The 15,811-nt window shown below is 56.2% G+C and overlaps 2 protein-coding genes across 2 annotated transcripts; one reads left to right on the top strand and one right to left on the bottom strand.

The window, feature by feature from the left end:
* Positions 1-1,420: 1,420 nt before the first annotated feature.
* LOC127235114 (3-ketoacyl-CoA thiolase B, peroxisomal) lies at positions 1,421-10,545 on the bottom strand. Its single transcript, XM_051202293.1, has 12 exons — positions 10,233-10,545; positions 9,997-10,090; positions 8,815-8,872; positions 7,101-7,180; positions 6,670-6,712; positions 4,850-4,948; positions 3,892-3,972; positions 2,995-3,185; positions 2,684-2,863; positions 2,370-2,425; positions 2,140-2,285; positions 1,421-1,769 (listed from the first exon to the last, which is right to left on the bottom strand). The coding sequence occupies exons 1-12, from the start codon at positions 10,401-10,403 to the stop codon at positions 1,694-1,696; spliced, it is 1,275 nt and encodes a 424-aa protein (XP_051058250.1). The 5' UTR covers positions 10,404-10,545; the 3' UTR covers positions 1,421-1,693.
* A 1,161-nt stretch (positions 10,546-11,706) lies between these two features.
* Myd88 (MYD88 innate immune signal transduction adaptor) lies at positions 11,707-15,811 on the top strand. Its single transcript, XM_051202282.1, has 5 exons — positions 11,707-12,082; positions 12,799-12,933; positions 13,288-13,468; positions 13,640-13,731; positions 13,988-15,811. The coding sequence occupies exons 1-5, from the start codon at positions 11,755-11,757 to the stop codon at positions 14,140-14,142; spliced, it is 891 nt and encodes a 296-aa protein (XP_051058239.1). The 5' UTR covers positions 11,707-11,754; the 3' UTR covers positions 14,143-15,811.

Below are 15,811 nucleotides of genomic sequence, written 5' to 3'. Positions count from 1 at the left end.
TAACCATTTCTAGGGAGGGGAGGAGTACATTTGTTCCAGCGGCATGACCTACAACAAGCTGCCCCTGCCCCTGGGGGGAAACCTTGGTAAAACTCTTCGGTTCATTAAGCTGAGCTTGAGGTGGAGTCAGCCTTGACCTGTTGCTGGCTCTCTATCTGAAGAGTCATTTGTTCATGTCTCCTTAGGAAAAGGTCATATGACAGCTCCACAGGAGGGAGATGGCCCAGGGTGAAGGTCCGATGGCTGACTGACCGGCCGACCCTGGAGCAGAGCACTGACCCTTCCCCGGAGGCTGACAGCATGTGCCCTCTGACCCTCTGTCCTCTGTGGAACCCTACCTGCACCTCTGGCTTTTGTGGCAATGCCAGCTCCCTGCCATCTGCTCTCCTTGGCTCTGTTCAGAAGCATCAGTGTCCCAGGGACCCCAGCTTACAAGTCCACCCCAGGGAGGGGACTTCTCCCCCGAGTCATAGGCTTGGGCTCCAAGGCATGCCCCTGCGGGTTGCTGTGTGTGTTAGGGTTGCAGCTCTCCATCAGCTGGGTAGACTTCAGAACCTGCCTTGCCAACTAGCAGCAAGCCTGCACGCCCAGGAGGTCTACCTGACGAGCCTCGGTGACTGCTGGAACCTCAACTGGCCCGTGTGGGTGGCTGTGTGGCGCCTTCACACCTGTCCACTGCTCCTCAGTGGGACCGGAAAAGACACCTAGCAAGGTTGTTGGGCCCTGGCTATGCAGACAGGCTTCTCAAGATCGGTGGCACCGGTCACTCCTGGGGTCCACCAGTCCCCGGTCACCTTGCTGGCAAGACCACAGGTGACATCTGTGAGTCAGGACTAGACTGAGGGCAGATGAAGTCCTGGGGGACAACACATGGAGGGCCCCGTGGTGTGCTCTTCTCTCTGTGCAGGGCATGGAAGCTAAGGCCTGGGGGTTAGCATCTCCCGCCTGTTGCAGGGTTCCTTCACAGACAGGTGAAAGCTGCCACTGGCTTCTGGGGCACTGCCCACAGGGCCTGGGCACCGGCTGGGGCTGGAACTGCCTGATCTCACCTATCACCACTGCCTACCCCCAGGAGTGCCGGGCCATCCTGAATCCAGGCGGTGGAAGGCTGCCGGATGCAGCTGTGGGACACCGGATGTTGGGATGGGGTGGCCCCTCCTATTCACGGCGCCTTAACCGATCAAAGGTATCGAGCCCCGGCCTCAGCGCTAGCTAAAGAACTCAACACGGCCAAGACTGGAGAGCAGGGCAGTGGCTGAGGGCTGCATGGTCCCTGGGATGAGGGTAACGGTATCAGCTGGGGTCCCGCCATGACAGGTCTCCAAAGCTTGCACTCTGCTAGATCACTAGGGAGACCACGGCTCTTAGACACTATGCAGATCACACAGAATGAACCCTGAAGGAAATGACAGCCACCAAATCGAGACAACACACATTTACTACATCTATCCCACCATAAAGGAGGCACAGCCCCTCAAGGGACGCAATGACGTTGCAACCAGGGTGTCCCATCCTCACTAACACAGATTGGGGCACTTGTCGGGGGGGGGTCCCACCTCTTTGTGCCACCAGTGATTGCGTTTTAAATGAAAGTGCTGTGACACACCCCTCCAGGGCTGGGTGTCCCCCAATTCCGTAGAGTCCCTCTCTGGCCACCACTGTAGGACTCTGGGCAGCGCCTGCAGCCAGGGCCTCAGTTCCCAGGGTATTCAAAGACAGCAGCGGCTCCCATCCCCGTCCCGATGCACATGGACACCACTCCATAGGCCCTGGGGAAAAGAACCTGCGTTGGCTGGGCAGAGCCTGGCCCCACCCCATGCCCTCACCAGGCAGAGCTGCAGCTACAAGGACTCATGGACAGATGAACACAGCAGATCTGTGGGAACTGAGCCCCAGACAGACAGACAGACACATGCACGCACGCACGCACACGTACACACGCACACGTGCACACACACGCCCAGGCGGCAGATACCGTCCACAGGTTGTGCTGCCTTTTAAGCAGGTCACCGGGAAGGCGGGTCTCACCACCCCGACTTCCCTAGTTCGGAATGCCTGTGTGTTCTCACCTCCCCAAGCCCCAGCGACCAGACACCCCAGCCCAAACACCGCACAACACTCCACAGGGAGCAGCCTCACCGTCGCCCACGTCGCTTCAGTTCATTGAGCAGCGTGACCACCTGCCTTGCCCCGGTGCAGCCCAGGGGGTGGCCCAGGGCGATGGCACCCCCCAGGGGGTTCACCTTCTCTGCAGGAATCCCCAGCTTCTCCACACAGTAGAGGGCCTGGAAGGAGCAGGGCGGGAGCTGAAGCCTCCATCCGCTCTGAGCCACTGGCCCGAGGGATCCCACCAGCACACCCGGGCTCACCTGACTTGCAAAGGCCTCATTGATCTCAAAGATGTCTATGTCATTCACAGTCAGCCCTGCAGGCAAGATTCAGACCAGAGATCACAGGCATGGGCAGGACTCTGATTTCCTCTGGGCTCCACCCCACGTATGGCTCCGGTGGTCCACGGTGTGCCAGGCCAGTGGGCCCCAGTGGTAGGTTAGGGAGGCCGTGGACTTGGGATGCTAGCCCGACCCACCTTCCTTCCAGAGCACCCACAGGGTCAAACCCAGCAACCCCAGTCCAGACACAGGTACGGAGAGTCCAGGTACAGGGTGACAGGGAGGCGCCTCACCTGCTTTCTGCAAGGCTGCAGGGATGGCATAGGCAGGACCGATGCCCATGATGTCAGGAGGGACGCCGACCACTGCATAGGACCTCAGGACCCCGAGGACGGGAAGGCCCAATTCTTCAGCCTTGGACCTCCGGGCCAGCAGGACGGCAGCTGCCCCATCGCTCACCTGACTGGAGTTTCCTAGGGGAGGAGCGGGGGAGGCGTCAGGCGGAGCTGAGGAGAGCCAGCTCCTTGCCAAGGGGCCCGGTCAGCCCCAGGTCTCAGAGCAGAGCAGGCCACCTCCACCTGCCCTATTCCTGGCCCACACGCACCAGCTGTGGTAGAGCCTCCATCCTTGAAGGCAGGCTTCAGCTTGGCCAGGCCCTCCATGGTGGTGCTGGGGCGGACACCCTCATCCTGGGACACAGTGACGGTTTTCTTGTTGCCCTTGTCATCAAGGATGGTGGCTGTCACAGGCACGATCTCAGCTTGGAAACAGCCCCTGCTCTGGGCTCTCGCTGCCCTGCCAGCACCATGGACAGTGAGAGGCAGGCAAGTGTGGGCTCCATCCTGCCTGTCCCTAGCCTACAGGAACTGAAGGGTGTGAAGTCTGGGAATGTACTTGGCCCTTGGAGAGCTCTGATTGGAAGGAATTCCTCAGGACCCTCACCTCCTTTCTGGCAGTGACAGCATGCCTGAGGCCACCCAGGTCCCTTTCTTCATCTGCCCCACAGCTCTAGATCATGTCTAATTCCCACCTCAAAGGGGAGGAGGGAGTTAACATTAAATTTCGTGTGTGTGTGTGTGTGTGTGTGTGTGTGTGTGTGTGCATGAGCCCATGTGCATGCATGTGTGTGTGTGCACACGCATGCGTGCTTGAATACACACACATACCACAGCATGCATGTAGGGGTCAGAGGTCAACTCTGAGAGCCACCTCTCCCCTGCCTTGTGAGAGGCAGGGTCTCATTTCTGTTTTGGGGTCCAGGGAGCTGGACCACAGACTTCTAGCTGCTTCTCCTCGCTGTCTCCTCTTCATACAGCTAGGCTGGCCACCCTCGCCTGCCCAGAGATCTGAGGCTCTGTATTTCTCTGATGGCAGCTCAGTTTGCCTGGGGTCACCTCCCCACACTCAGACCTATTCTGTAATCCGGGAAGACAGTGCCCTAGCCCATCTCCCTGATACTCTGCTGGCCCCGTGACCCAGCCTCCACCCGAGCCCCACTCACTTCTGCTGGGAGGCCAGAGCGAAGGCATCCTGCTTCTGCCGAGAAATGCCGAAACGCTCAGCCACGTTCTCCGAGGTTATCCTAGACACGAACAAGCAAAGCGGGCGGCTGTGGGTCTGCTCGCCTCAGGGTGGGGCCATACTGAAGGCCTGTGCCTGCACCTCTGGACACCCAGGTCAGAGACAGCTTCCAGTCCATGCTGCAGGGACTCCTGGCTCATCATGGATATCAAGCACCCATGTCAACAGATGCTCACACATTCACACTTCAAAGTCACCCTCTTAAAGGGTAGAGCAGCCTGAATGAGGGGCCTACAAAAGGAACTGTCCCCTGCATGAGCTGCCTCAGCCCTAAGACAAGGGCTGGAGGGAGGCTGGGGGTACTACTGGCCTCAGTTTCTCCTACGTACTCGTGGAAACACAGGATGTGGACACAGCCAGGTCAGTCTGGAGTCCTCACATGAGCAGCCTCCCCAGAGTCCCTTGACCTTGAACACTCACTGCGCAGAGCTCACAGTCATGGCTGTAGAACTAAGGCACTGCAGAGAGGGCACAGACTCCCACACTGCATCTCACAGGCTGAGTCCCTCCCCTGCATGTAAGGAATCCAAGCGTCCACGTTCTCAACTCTTGAGGCCTCCAAGGCTTTGGGGACTGCTACCATAGCACCTCAGACAGGGTGATGCAGGATGAGCCACATTTGGAAACTTGTGGAATCACAGAGGACTGTGTGTGAGTGTGGGGGGGGGGGTTGGGGTTGAGTGGGGGCGGGGCTTAGGAAAGGAAAGCCAAGGGCAGCATTAGTCCCATATCCACGTCCTACAGAGCATATGACACCTAGAGGAAGAAGACAAGGCTAGTCCTGCCAGCCACAGAGGAGAAAACTCTCCGGTGTCTGGTCGAGGACAGGCAGATCAGTGGCTGGGCACACGCAGGCACACCTTCCTGTGGGCACTCACCCCATAGGAATCAGGCAATCTCTGGCCTTCTCATTCTCCAGCAGGCGAGAAGAAACATTCCCAGGGTTCCCTCTGTCAGACAGAGACATGGACTCCACCCTAAGGAGGAGGAGTGACTTCAGTACTAGGGAGGAAGCCCCAGGGGTGGCCAGCTGAATTCTGAGCAGTTTTAGACAGCCCTCGAGGAATGTGGCAAGCTGTCTAGGAAGCCTGCGAAAGGCAGATGCCCATGAGGCAGATGGAGGTTACAGGGCAGCTGAGCCCTCCCTCCCTCAAGCCTGGTCAGACACACTCCCAGGGCCAAGGCAGGAAATTGGCTGCTCCTCCCACCCCTCCCGGGGCAGCCTCCTGGTTCCCGACCCCCTAGCACAAGGCACATGCCCTGAGTTAGGCCAAGTGCTCAGTAACTTCAAAGTCAAGAGGAGAAGGCAGAGAGTTCTTCCAAACAAGCACAAGGTTAATGTCAATCAAAGGGAGAACTGACTGGACAGACAGCCAGGATGGACAGAGAGTGGTGTAGAGGACTCAGAAAGGGTGTGTGTGTGTGCAGGGGGGGGGGTGTGAAGCTTTATGATGATGGTGATGACCTTAACTGAGTTTTCCTTCCTTTAGCTCAAACCCTTTCAAGTGTAAGAGCCCTTTAAACAGCGCCACCACACGACACAGACCACTGTGTTAGCTGAGTAAGTGTCCCCCTTATACAGATGGGGACAGTGAGGTCTCATTGGTGAGGGGCTGGCCCATAGCTGTCCAACCTGGACCATAACTAGACAGTCTGGCCCCAGAGATAACGCTCAGCCAACAGGCCCCGGGCAAGCTGCACTCTCAAAGACTAGGGCGCGGTCAGGATGCGATGTGAGCATCCTCCAGACCCAAAACTGGGTCCTCAAGCTGACTGGGACTTGAATCCCCCAAGGAACCCATGTCACCCATCTGCTGTCCTTGTTATGACAAAGGCGAGGACCAGCAAAAGGCAGGCTGGCTGTGACCTTTGCCCGGCACGGTTTCCATGTATGGATGTTGCCTGTTATCCTACTGACACAGTTGAGGACAGCTCAGTGAAGGGCAGCTAAGATCTGGTCACAGACCAGCAATGCTCCCTGACAAGGAACACTGCAGAGAGGACATGGAAGGCGCTGGCCCCTGCAGCTCTGCCTCGGCCTCCCTTAGATCTTTCCAGCTGCAGACACCCCAGGTCTAGGCCCAACACCCTGTCCTCCCTTGGAGTCACTTCCAAGTTAATTTCTGCAGGCAGAAGTAAGACTAATCTAGGTGGGGACAGTCTGTCCCTCAGAGTCCAGCAGCAACCAGAGTGCCAGGTTGGTGGCAAGTGCATGGACCGTCTAGTAAGACAGTTAGTCAAAGCGGTCCCTGGCTTCAGGCAGGCTGCCTTCTAGCCTCAGATCCTGCCATCTCTGTCTTCCCACTGGCTGGGATGGACAGGCAGGAGCCACTACGCTTTGCTCTGTGCGTCCCTGGGTTTAGGGGACCAAAACTGATACTCTTGTCTCAACATGAACAGAGCACACGAGAGCCATGGAAGGCATTCTCCAGTGCAGTGCTGGCTCTGCGTGCTCAGCCACGTCTCCCCTCTGGCAGATTCCCAGGCAACCTTAAGACCAACTCTCTCCACTGCTGGTGCTGAGACCAGACCATCCCTGAGCAGCCCACAGCTTGGGCAGCTCCTGACACATTTCTGGGAGCCCAGCCAGCCAGCTGCTGTGGTGGGCAGGGAGAATCATGGCCCCTCAGAACCGAGGAGAGGAAAATTAGTTTGATCAGTTTTTGGTTAATGAGTTCCGGCAGGAAGACAGTCTTACCCACAGGCCATGCCAATGTCATAAGACCCATTTCTGATGCCACCTGCAACAAAAGCACTTCATGACCATCCGTGGCCAGAGTGGGCCTGCCCCGGAGCAGCACAGCCCGTTCCCCTGCTCTTGGGGTACCTTCACCAAGCCTCACAGAAGACCCAGGAGCACCCACAAGAGTTGGGGTGTGACAGTGGGTGCTCCCCACTCCTCTCTGCCTAGGGTCAAGAACCAAAGTCAGAGCCAGTGGTGGTGGCGCTCACCTTTAACCCAGCTCTCAGGAAGAGGCAGGCGGATCTCTGAGTTCCAGGACAGCCTGGTCTACAGAGCAAGTTCCAGGACAGACAGAGCTACACAGAGAAACTGTTTCAAACAAAACAAAACAAACACAAGAAAGGAACAAGGTGTCCGGGCCTACGGGCACCTCAGTCACAACTTACCAGCGATGTTGGCCACTGCCTGCAGCCCTGACGAACACTGTCTGTTGACGGTGGACAAAGGGACAGTCTCTGGAATGTCACTGGGAGAGAAGGGGAGATGGAAGTCAGTCCTGGAGAGCATCCATCCCGGAACGAACATGCCACAGCCTCTTAGGAAGCAGGCCCCGAGAGGCTCCCGGGCCCCTTCATGGCCCATTGCAGTGTGTACAGACCAGAGGGATAACAGGCGGCCTTATCCGTAAAGGAGGGGACAATGACTGGCAAGCCTTGTCACTTACAGACACTTGCAACCCGGGTCCCCAAACACATGCCCTGCTCTACCTTGTGATTCTAAACTCAGGCAGGGAAAGCTTGTTAGGGCCACAGGCATTCTTCCTCATCTTCTGACAACTTGACAAAGAAAAGTAGACATCTCTGTGGCCCACAGACACCGGGCACCGGTCTAAGAGCTATCTCACAGATGAGGCCTCCAACCATCTCTGTCACCTGGCCATACCTGTGTACCTGTTCTCGGTCTCTGAGAGGAAAAGTGTTTCTGGCATGTTCTTAGTACTGGGTACTCCTTGGACTTCGACACTGGCTGGGCTCAGCTCTGAGAGCTACCTCAGCTGCCCCTCTGGGTAGATACCTCATCTTGGCCAACAGTACAAAACTTCATTTATAGTGCCTCCTTAGGCAAGCCCAGAAACTTCCTTGAGAATTTTGCTAACTCTGCTGTATGGTCAGGCTTGGAAACTCTCAGTGCGGACTCTCGGTAACGGCTTTTCAGGCTTAATACACCCTTCGTTACAAGCCCTTACGCCCAAGGCACCAAGTTGCCATCCAATGAGAGGTACTGCGTTAAGGAGGCCAAGAGACCAACAGTCCTGAGCCCCAGAGGGTGCCCAACCAATACACAGAAAATCAGTTCGTTGTCAGAGATGGAAATAACAGGACAGATGGCAAAGCCACAGCACTGGGAGACACAGCAACCCTTAGCAACCACTGGACAAGAATGCCACTCTTGTGACACTTGAGAGCCAGTCTCCAAAGACGTTTGGGCAGGGGCGTTGGTAAAGCAAGGCGAGGAGGGGACAGATTGGGCAGAGTAGCGCGAATGGAAGGCAGACAGGTTAGATGAACGGGGAAAGTCATAGTGAGGAAGCCGGCAGGAGATGAGGATGGAAAGTTGCAAGAGGGATGGGGAGGCGTTCCATCCCAGGCCAAGTCTGAGCCCCTTCTAACCTCTACGTATTCTGCTCTTTGCCCTGTTCTGACTCTGGCCAGTGCTGCTATCACGTCTCATCTACCCGAGGGAGGAAGGCCTTCAATCTGCACGTGGAAGTAACTGAACCGAAAGATGGCCAGGGCTCCCCCCTGGCTCCCTCCCCACCCCACCCCACCCTCAGGCTGAGCCCAGAGTTGTCCGGCTGCTCAGGAAGGAATGGGGACAAAGTCACGGACCAACACGGTTATGCGATTATTTGCCTGAAACAAGAGGACAGAGTCCACACGTCCAAAGGGTAAGCAGCAAGTTGGCTTTGGGAAAAACCAGGCTCTAGTTCTCAAAGCCCTAGGTGTCCTGGCTCTGTGCCAGGTAACACACCCTTCAAAGTAGGAGAAAAGTTCGATCCAAGGATTTTGGTTGATTTCATATGTAGAGTCCAACCTGCTTAGCCTGTCACCGACAGACTGGTCAATGGTTCTAGAACCCCAGTAGAGGTAGAAGGGTTACCTCAGAAACTGGGCAATGCGTGCCATGACGGCCCCAGCTCCTGGCTGAAGTACATTGCCTGTGGACAGAAATCTTAGTCAGTAATGTTTTGCGTAATAATGTTAAGTTGTGAGTTCCAAATATATGTTCCAGATATTTCTTCAGATCACTTTAGAATTTCCCCAGGCTCACTTAAAACTGTAGAAGTGCAGAGTTTGAGGAGTAGGGAGCCAGCTACCAACGCCTGTCATCCACCAGCCCAGCGCTGGAGGGACACCAGCATGCTTCCCAAGGCGTGTGCCTCCAAATCAGCACAGCGGCCGCTGGCCTGCTTGCCTGGCAACAGGCGAGCATCTAGGGTAAGAGGCACACGGTGCAAAGCCTGGGAACTGTGGGTGAGGGAAGGGAGTCTGCACGGCTCACCTCCCCAAGTGTCCTCCTCCGCGCCCCGTGTCACAGCGGGAGGGGGGAACTGGCCGGCACCCCCCAGACAGAGCCCTGTCCTACAATGTTGTTTTAGTTCAGGAAGAGCAGGGGTTAGCACAGGGTTGGGGAACGTCTCAGCCTGTAGCCCAACTAGACTGGACTAATGGTTCTGACAGACAGGATGTCAATGTTGGTGGAGAACCGTGGCCTCCCACCTCCTGGGGTCTCCAGGAACATCAGGGCTTTTGTTTTGTTTTTCGAGACAGGGTTTCTCTGTATTGTTTTGGAGCCTGTCCTGGAACTCGATCAGGCTGGCCTCGAACTCACAGAGATCCACCTGCCTCTGCTCCCCAGTGCTGGGATTAAAGGCATGCGCCACCAACTAAACATCAGGGCTTTAGAACAGTGCTTCTCAACCTTCCTAAGGCTATGAGACTCTCCAATACACTTCCTCATGTTGCGCTGACCCCCAACCATAACATTATTTTGTTGCTACTCCATAACTGTAATTTTGCTACTGTTATGAAGCCTAATGTAAATATCTGTGTCTAGAAGGGGTCGCGACCCACAGACTGAGAACCAATGTTTTAAAGCTTCTAGTACAGGATGTTCCTGCTTTTCCCACGTCCAGTGACCTGGTGTGGGACACAGGCCATCCCAGGTCGTCCCCCTGAAATTAGTGGCGTCCTTCAAGTCTTGCTCAGTGAAACCCAGGTTCGCGGACAAAAGGGGAGGCCCCGGGAGGGAGGGCGGAGAGGGCCCGGCAGGTGAGCTCACCCACGGAGATGTCACCCAGCACCTCAGGCTTTAGCTTCACATCCTGGAGAACCGCGGTCAACACAGCCGACAGAAGCTCGTCCGGGGTGGTGTCCTGCAGGGCGAAGCGCGGCGACGGCTGTGAGCCCCGCTCCTGCATCCCCACCGGGGACTCTGCGGTCACCCCACCCCAGGGGGGCAGGGTCCCACCCGCACTGGCCGCCTTCTGCACCCCTCGCCCGCCCGAGGGGCCTCACCTTGAAGCCGCCGCGGCCAGCACGGCCGATCGGGGTGCGCCGTCCGTGCACCACCACCACGTCGTTGGCCGAGGCCTGCAGGAAGCCCGCGGAGCAGGGCGCGGCTTGCATCGCGGAGCTCGACTCGGGCCGGCCGGCCAGGTGGCCCAGCACTACCTGCAGCCGATGCATCGCGGAGGTGGGTCCCGAGGATTGGCCTGGGCGCTGGGTGCGGAGCTGGACGAACAAAAGACAGGCGCAGGGACCTGCCTCTTGAGGCCTAAAAGTTGCTCACAACCGGGTATAACACAGCGAGTGGCGGGGTGGGGTTTCTATGGGACCCTCCCACTCCCAGACACAACCAATTAGATTAAGGGGAGTCTGCTTGAGGGCACGCCCCCTCGACCCAGAGCCCCGCCCAAGGATCTTTCCACTGAAAGCCCCGCCCTCCAGTCCTACGGGGTCCAATCAGAACGTGCGCCCTTAAGTCTCGCCCAGAAACGCAGACTGGAAACTTAAGTTTGCGCAACCGGTTGCGGACTCACGGGAAGGAGGCACTCCAAATTTCTGGGTTCCTAAGATGAACTCTGCCTCAAGGAAGCCCTTCCTCCAAAGCCCTGAGCCCAGCGCGCAGCAGCAGAAAGGCGGAGCCCGGCACAAGGCTGCTTCTCCCTTTGCTGGGAGAGCTGGCGAAAACGCTCTGCTCTGCTCCGTCCCGGGTCCCAAAACTCAGGGCCGCGAACGTTGTTAATGTTGCGGCGCCTGGTTCGGCCCAAGGCGTTGAACTGTTACAGAAGCCCCCTCAGAAAGCAGAGCAATATTTGTTTCCCTGCTGGTATGGAGAACCGATTTTTACCAATGTGCTGAATGGCAGCCAGGTTCTAACTGTAGCGCGTCCCACGCGTCTTAAGCCTCTTTAAAGTCTGTTTGGGATGGTGTTATTAATGACCACATCCCCGCAGGAATTCTGCAAAGGTGGGGAGGGGTGGAGACCCTGCGTCCGAGACTGACACCTAAATAGACTGAGTAAATTAACGGTGGTAGGTCCGCGTGTTTTTTGCAGATCCCGAAAGGGTAGAACTGGGGTTTGCCTCAGATACCAAAGGACAGGATGCCCTAAAAGCCGACTTGCGGGTAGGGTTGTGGCCTTCTCCTTTAAACTGCAGTTACCACTTGCTCCAGATGGCCGGGTGCAGATTGAGGCTTCACGTTACCACTTCCGAAGCCACGGTCTGTCTCTTTCCACCCCATTACTAGAATACAGGTTACTGCACGTAAGGGCTGTGACTCCTTCACGTCCCACACAAGGCTGATTCGCCTCCCCATGCTTTGCCCCGTGTTCAGGTGCATACGCAAACACACTCCGTGGGCAGTGGCAGGGCGCCCCAACTGCGCTCAAGAGCTGGGGACTCCAGATTCTAGCACAGGGCGGAGCTTCTCGGAAAGCGAGAGGAGGCGGGGCTGAAAGGAACCCTAGGGGAAGTAGGAAGGAAGCTCGGCGGGAGAGCGGGCTGGACCTCAGCGAAGCTCAGGGTGGCTCGCCATGTCTGCGGGAGGCCCCTGCGTGGGATCGGTGTCCCTGGACTCCTCCATGTCCTCCCTACCCTTGGCCGCGCTCAACGTGCGAGTGCGGCGCCGTCTCTCGCTGTTCTTGAACGTGCGGACGCCGGTGGCGGCCGACTGGACTGTGCTGGCGGAGGAGATGGGCTTCGAGTACTTAGAGATCCGACAGCTGGAGACGCGCCCTGACCCCACCCGCAGTTTGTTGGATGCCTGGCAGGGGCGCCCTGGCGCGACGGTCGGCAGGCTGTTAGAGATGCTGGCCGCGCTGGGCCGTGAGGACATACTGCTGGAGCTGGGACCCAGCATCGGTGAGGACTCGTGCTTTCTGGCTTGGTGCCAATGGTCGAGGAAGCTGGCCTTGGCCTATCAGTCTTGTTTCATTTTTCTGAGGTGTGCTGGGGAGGGAGGGAAATTTGCTGTCTATATGCAGGACAGCCTAGGATTTGGGAGAGGGTTCAGAACCCCTGATATAGGGAAAGGGTGTGGAATGAGTCGTCTAATTGGGCCAGGAATCAAGGTCTGCTTCTCTGGGGGTACCTCAGCTGCGCCAGGAGCAACAGGACAGGTGAAGGACTAAAGCCCTTTCTGTCACCCGGTGGCACTCAACACAGCACCCCTGCCTACAGTTAGGTACACCTTGCGAGGTGGGGGCCACCACCCTCACTGAGCACTAACCGGGTACCGAGCCCTACTGGCATTCCTTTCTACCCTGCATCCTGCAAGATGCCCAACTTAGAGCCATCCTCAAGAGCATTAGGGAGGGATGCAGGATGCAGGGTGAGAGGCGGGTGCCAGCAGGACTTTGGTGGCCTCCTGGATGCACACTTTTTTTTTTTTCTTTTTTGGGGTGGAGGAGTCAGAAAGGGAGCAATGGTTAGTCAGAGCTGTCCGTGGCACTAGTGGCTACCTGAGAAGGCCCAGAGCACAAACAGGCCAGTGGAACAAAGACAGGATGTAGATGCTGAGTGTGTACAGCAGCCTGGGGCATCTGGGAAGGCGCGAAGACCCTGTCTCTTCTCCACAGTGGAAGACTGCAAGAAATACATACGGAATCAGGACAAGCAGGAATCTGAGAAACCCTTACAGGTGGCCAGAGTGGAGAGCAGTGTCCCACAAACAAAGGAGCTGGAGGGCATCACCACTCTGGACGACCCCCTGGGTAAGCGCCCAGTGTTGTTCCCCGGGGTAGGACAGGTGGGCCACAGCCCCAGGGTGAGTGGTGTGCAGAACATAGATATTGGAACACAGATGGACGGACCTGGACCAGAGATTCTTTCTGAGTCTTGGCTTCCCTATCCAAGAAATGGGAATAGCAGCAGCCCTATCTCTGAGTGCTTCTGAGACTGTAATGGCAGGTCTCCACGATAGTTAGCCAGATTTCATCTGGGAGGGAGTTATCTTTTCACTGGTGGGAAGGGCACGTGTAAGACATCTCTTTGGGATGACTCCAGGCTGGGCTCCTTCCAGACCTTCCTGCAGACGGCTGACCGTTACCCTTGTCCCCTGTCCTCAGGACAAACACCAGAGCTTTTCGACGCCTTCATCTGCTACTGCCCTAGTGATATTGAGTTTGTGCAGGAGATGATCAGACAACTAGAGCAGACAGACTATCGGCTGAAGTTGTGTGTGTCCGACCGTGATGTCCTGCCAGGCACCTGTGTCTGGTCCATTGCCAGTGAACTCATCGAGAAAAGGTTGGTTATGCATCCAAGAGGGGGCAGGTACCTAAAACCTAGAGGGCCAGATGCTTGCCTCTTCTGCCAGCTGGGCTCTCTACCGGGTACGGTGGTCGTCCCCAAGGCTGTCCTCTAAAGGTAAGCTGAGGAAAGTCACCACAATGCCTGCCCACTGCTACTGTCCCTCAGGTGTCGCCGGATGGTGGTGGTTGTGTCTGACGATTACCTACAGAGCAAGGAATGTGACTTCCAGACCAAGTTTGCTCTCAGCCTATCTCCAGGTAAGCTTAGACTGGCTTTGCTCAGAGGGGGGGGGGGAATAGCCTTAAGATTCCAGACCAAGAATGCAGGACCAATCTCTGAGTGGTCCTGCATGCCAGATCTCTGAGGGGCTGTATCTGTGAACTCTTTATGTTCTGGATATGAACCATGGGTACCTAGCTGGTGGAGTGCTGCTGTTACCCCTTGCTTTGGAGACTGGGTCTGTCCACCATAGGGCAGGAACCAGGTCCCAATACCTCACCCTTTGGCCTCTAGGTGTCCAACAGAAGCGACTGATTCCCATCAAATACAAGGCAATGAAGAAGGACTTCCCCAGCATCCTGCGGTTCATCACTATCTGTGACTATACCAATCCTTGCACCAAGTCCTGGTTCTGGACCCGCCTTGCCAAGGCTTTGTCCCTGCCCTGAAGATGGCCCTGGCGGCCCTAGGTCTGTCAGTCTGTCCTTACTCTTCTGCTCGCCTCCTCTGGCATTGTAGGAGGAAATTTGTGGTCTGCCCATCGCTGGAGGTTCTACCCCTGCAGATGCTTCTGCAGCAGCCAAACCTCATCTGGACACCATCTTTCAAGTCTTGAATGGTGTGAGTGATGCTTGCTGGGTTGTCAGCCAGCACAGCGATCACCAGGGTTGGTTGAGCCTAAGTAGGGGACCGGCTGAGCTACGTCTGAGCCATCTTTGGCCTCAGTTTCTCCACCTGAGAAACGGGATGTGGCGATGAGGCAGGAACATGGGGAGGCATGGCCCTTGCTGAAGGAGAGCTGATTATGGGACCACATCCTTGCCAGGATGATTGCGTCCATGTCGGCCTCATCTTCCTGTTCCTCCTTTCACAGGGCTATGGGGAGGTGAGCTGACTTTGGCCCGGATTCTCTGAAACTGGCCTATCGGCATCTTTGACCCGCCCCCCCCCAGCCTCAGCCCCGTGTCCAGTGGTCACTGGGAACTGGGACTGCTTTTCCTTTCCGTGTGGCTGCGTCTCTGCACATGTCTCCGTTTGCCTCGCTTGAAGTGGGGTCCTGTCCTCTGACATGCCTATCACTTACAGTGCCTCCAGCAAGGCCACCAGGATGATGTATGTCATCAGGGAACCTTCCTCCCTGGCCCAGCAGCACTGAGACTTTCTAACAGTTTTCTGCACCTCCATCCCCTACTTTGTTAACAAGTAGCACACACACAAGACATCCTTTCCCCAGGGCTTGGAGGCGTGTGGTCCCATATAGTCTTGTTCATGTAGATACATGTAAACGCTCTCTCACACACACAGGCATCTGCGTATGTGTGTTTACTTTGGGGCAACTCCCAAGAATGGCTGAGTGGAAGAGTTCTGCCGTCAAGGGGGCTTGGCCATCTCCCTGGACAGAAATGGGGCACCCTTGCTACATGCCTATAATTCCAGCATTGGTGAGGTAGAGGCAGGAGACTCAGGAGTTGAAGGCTCTCCTCGGCTACACATCAAGTTTAAGGCCAGCCCGGACCACATGAGAGCCCATCATCTCCCCACGCCCAAAAGAAGGAAAAGATGGGGGCATTGTTAATTTCTTCTCTCCTTTCTGTAATCGTTGAAAGTAAAGTCTCGAAAGGCCCCAAATGTGAGAGCCACTTGTGCCCCCAGCAAAATGAGGTTGAAAAAGGAGAAGTCTCCTTAGACCACAACTCAGCAGGCTTGGCTGTTTACTCCATAGCAAAATGGTTTCCAAACTCCTCTCAAGTTCCTGTCACGGAGGAGGCAGTGTCACAGTCTCTGGTCTCTGTGCTCAGGGGACATCCCGGGGTCCAGAATCCAAAAAGAAAACAGGCCTCCCTCCCCTCAGGACCGGGGCTGGAATGGAGGCCCCTTTGTATCACCTCATGAAACACGTCTGTGTTTGCTAGTAGGCATTTTTTTTTTTTTTTAAAGCAATGTGGAGAAAGATTCTTCTGTACTTGTTTTAAGGTTTAAGAACGTCAGTGAGATGAATGGGGTGAAGGTTCATGTTTGCCATTTTATACTTCTATATTTATAGAAGTATGCATTTATACTTATAAAAAGTGTTTGTAATACAATTCTATTCGAGAAAGCAAACTTGTGGCTGTGTCT

This window comes from Phodopus roborovskii, unplaced genomic scaffold, assembly GCF_943737965.1.
Source record: "Phodopus roborovskii unplaced genomic scaffold, PHOROB, whole genome shotgun sequence".
NCBI lineage: Eukaryota > Metazoa > Chordata > Mammalia > Rodentia > Cricetidae > Phodopus > Phodopus roborovskii.
Note: the sequence above shows the minus strand (reverse complement) of the source record. Positions and strands in the feature narration are given on the sequence as shown.

What these genes read in the sequence shown, in the direction of transcription:
- LOC127235114 (XM_051202293.1), bottom strand. Translation starts at nt 10,403, where the DNA reads ATGCATCGGCTGCAGGTAGTGCTGGGCCACCTGGCCGGCCGGCCCGAG. An exon ending in CGCATTGCCCAGTTTCTGAG is followed by an intron (nt 7,181 to 8,814) that starts GTAACCCTTCTA and finishes CTTCTCTCCCAG; the next exon opens with TGACATTCCAGAGACTGTCC. An exon ending in TGCAGCCTTGCAGAAAGCAG is followed by an intron (nt 2,426 to 2,683) that starts GTGAGGCGCCTC and finishes TCTTGCCTGCAG; the next exon opens with GGCTGACTGTGAATGACATA.
- Myd88 (XM_051202282.1), top strand. Translation starts at nt 11,755, where the DNA reads ATGTCTGCGGGAGGCCCCTGCGTGGGATCGGTGTCCCTGGACTCCTCC. An exon ending in CACTCTGGACGACCCCCTGG is followed by an intron (nt 12,934 to 13,287) that starts GTAAGCGCCCAG and finishes CCCTGTCCTCAG; the next exon opens with GACAAACACCAGAGCTTTTC. An exon ending in AGTGAACTCATCGAGAAAAG is followed by an intron (nt 13,469 to 13,639) that starts GTTGGTTATGCA and finishes ACTGTCCCTCAG; the next exon opens with GTGTCGCCGGATGGTGGTGG.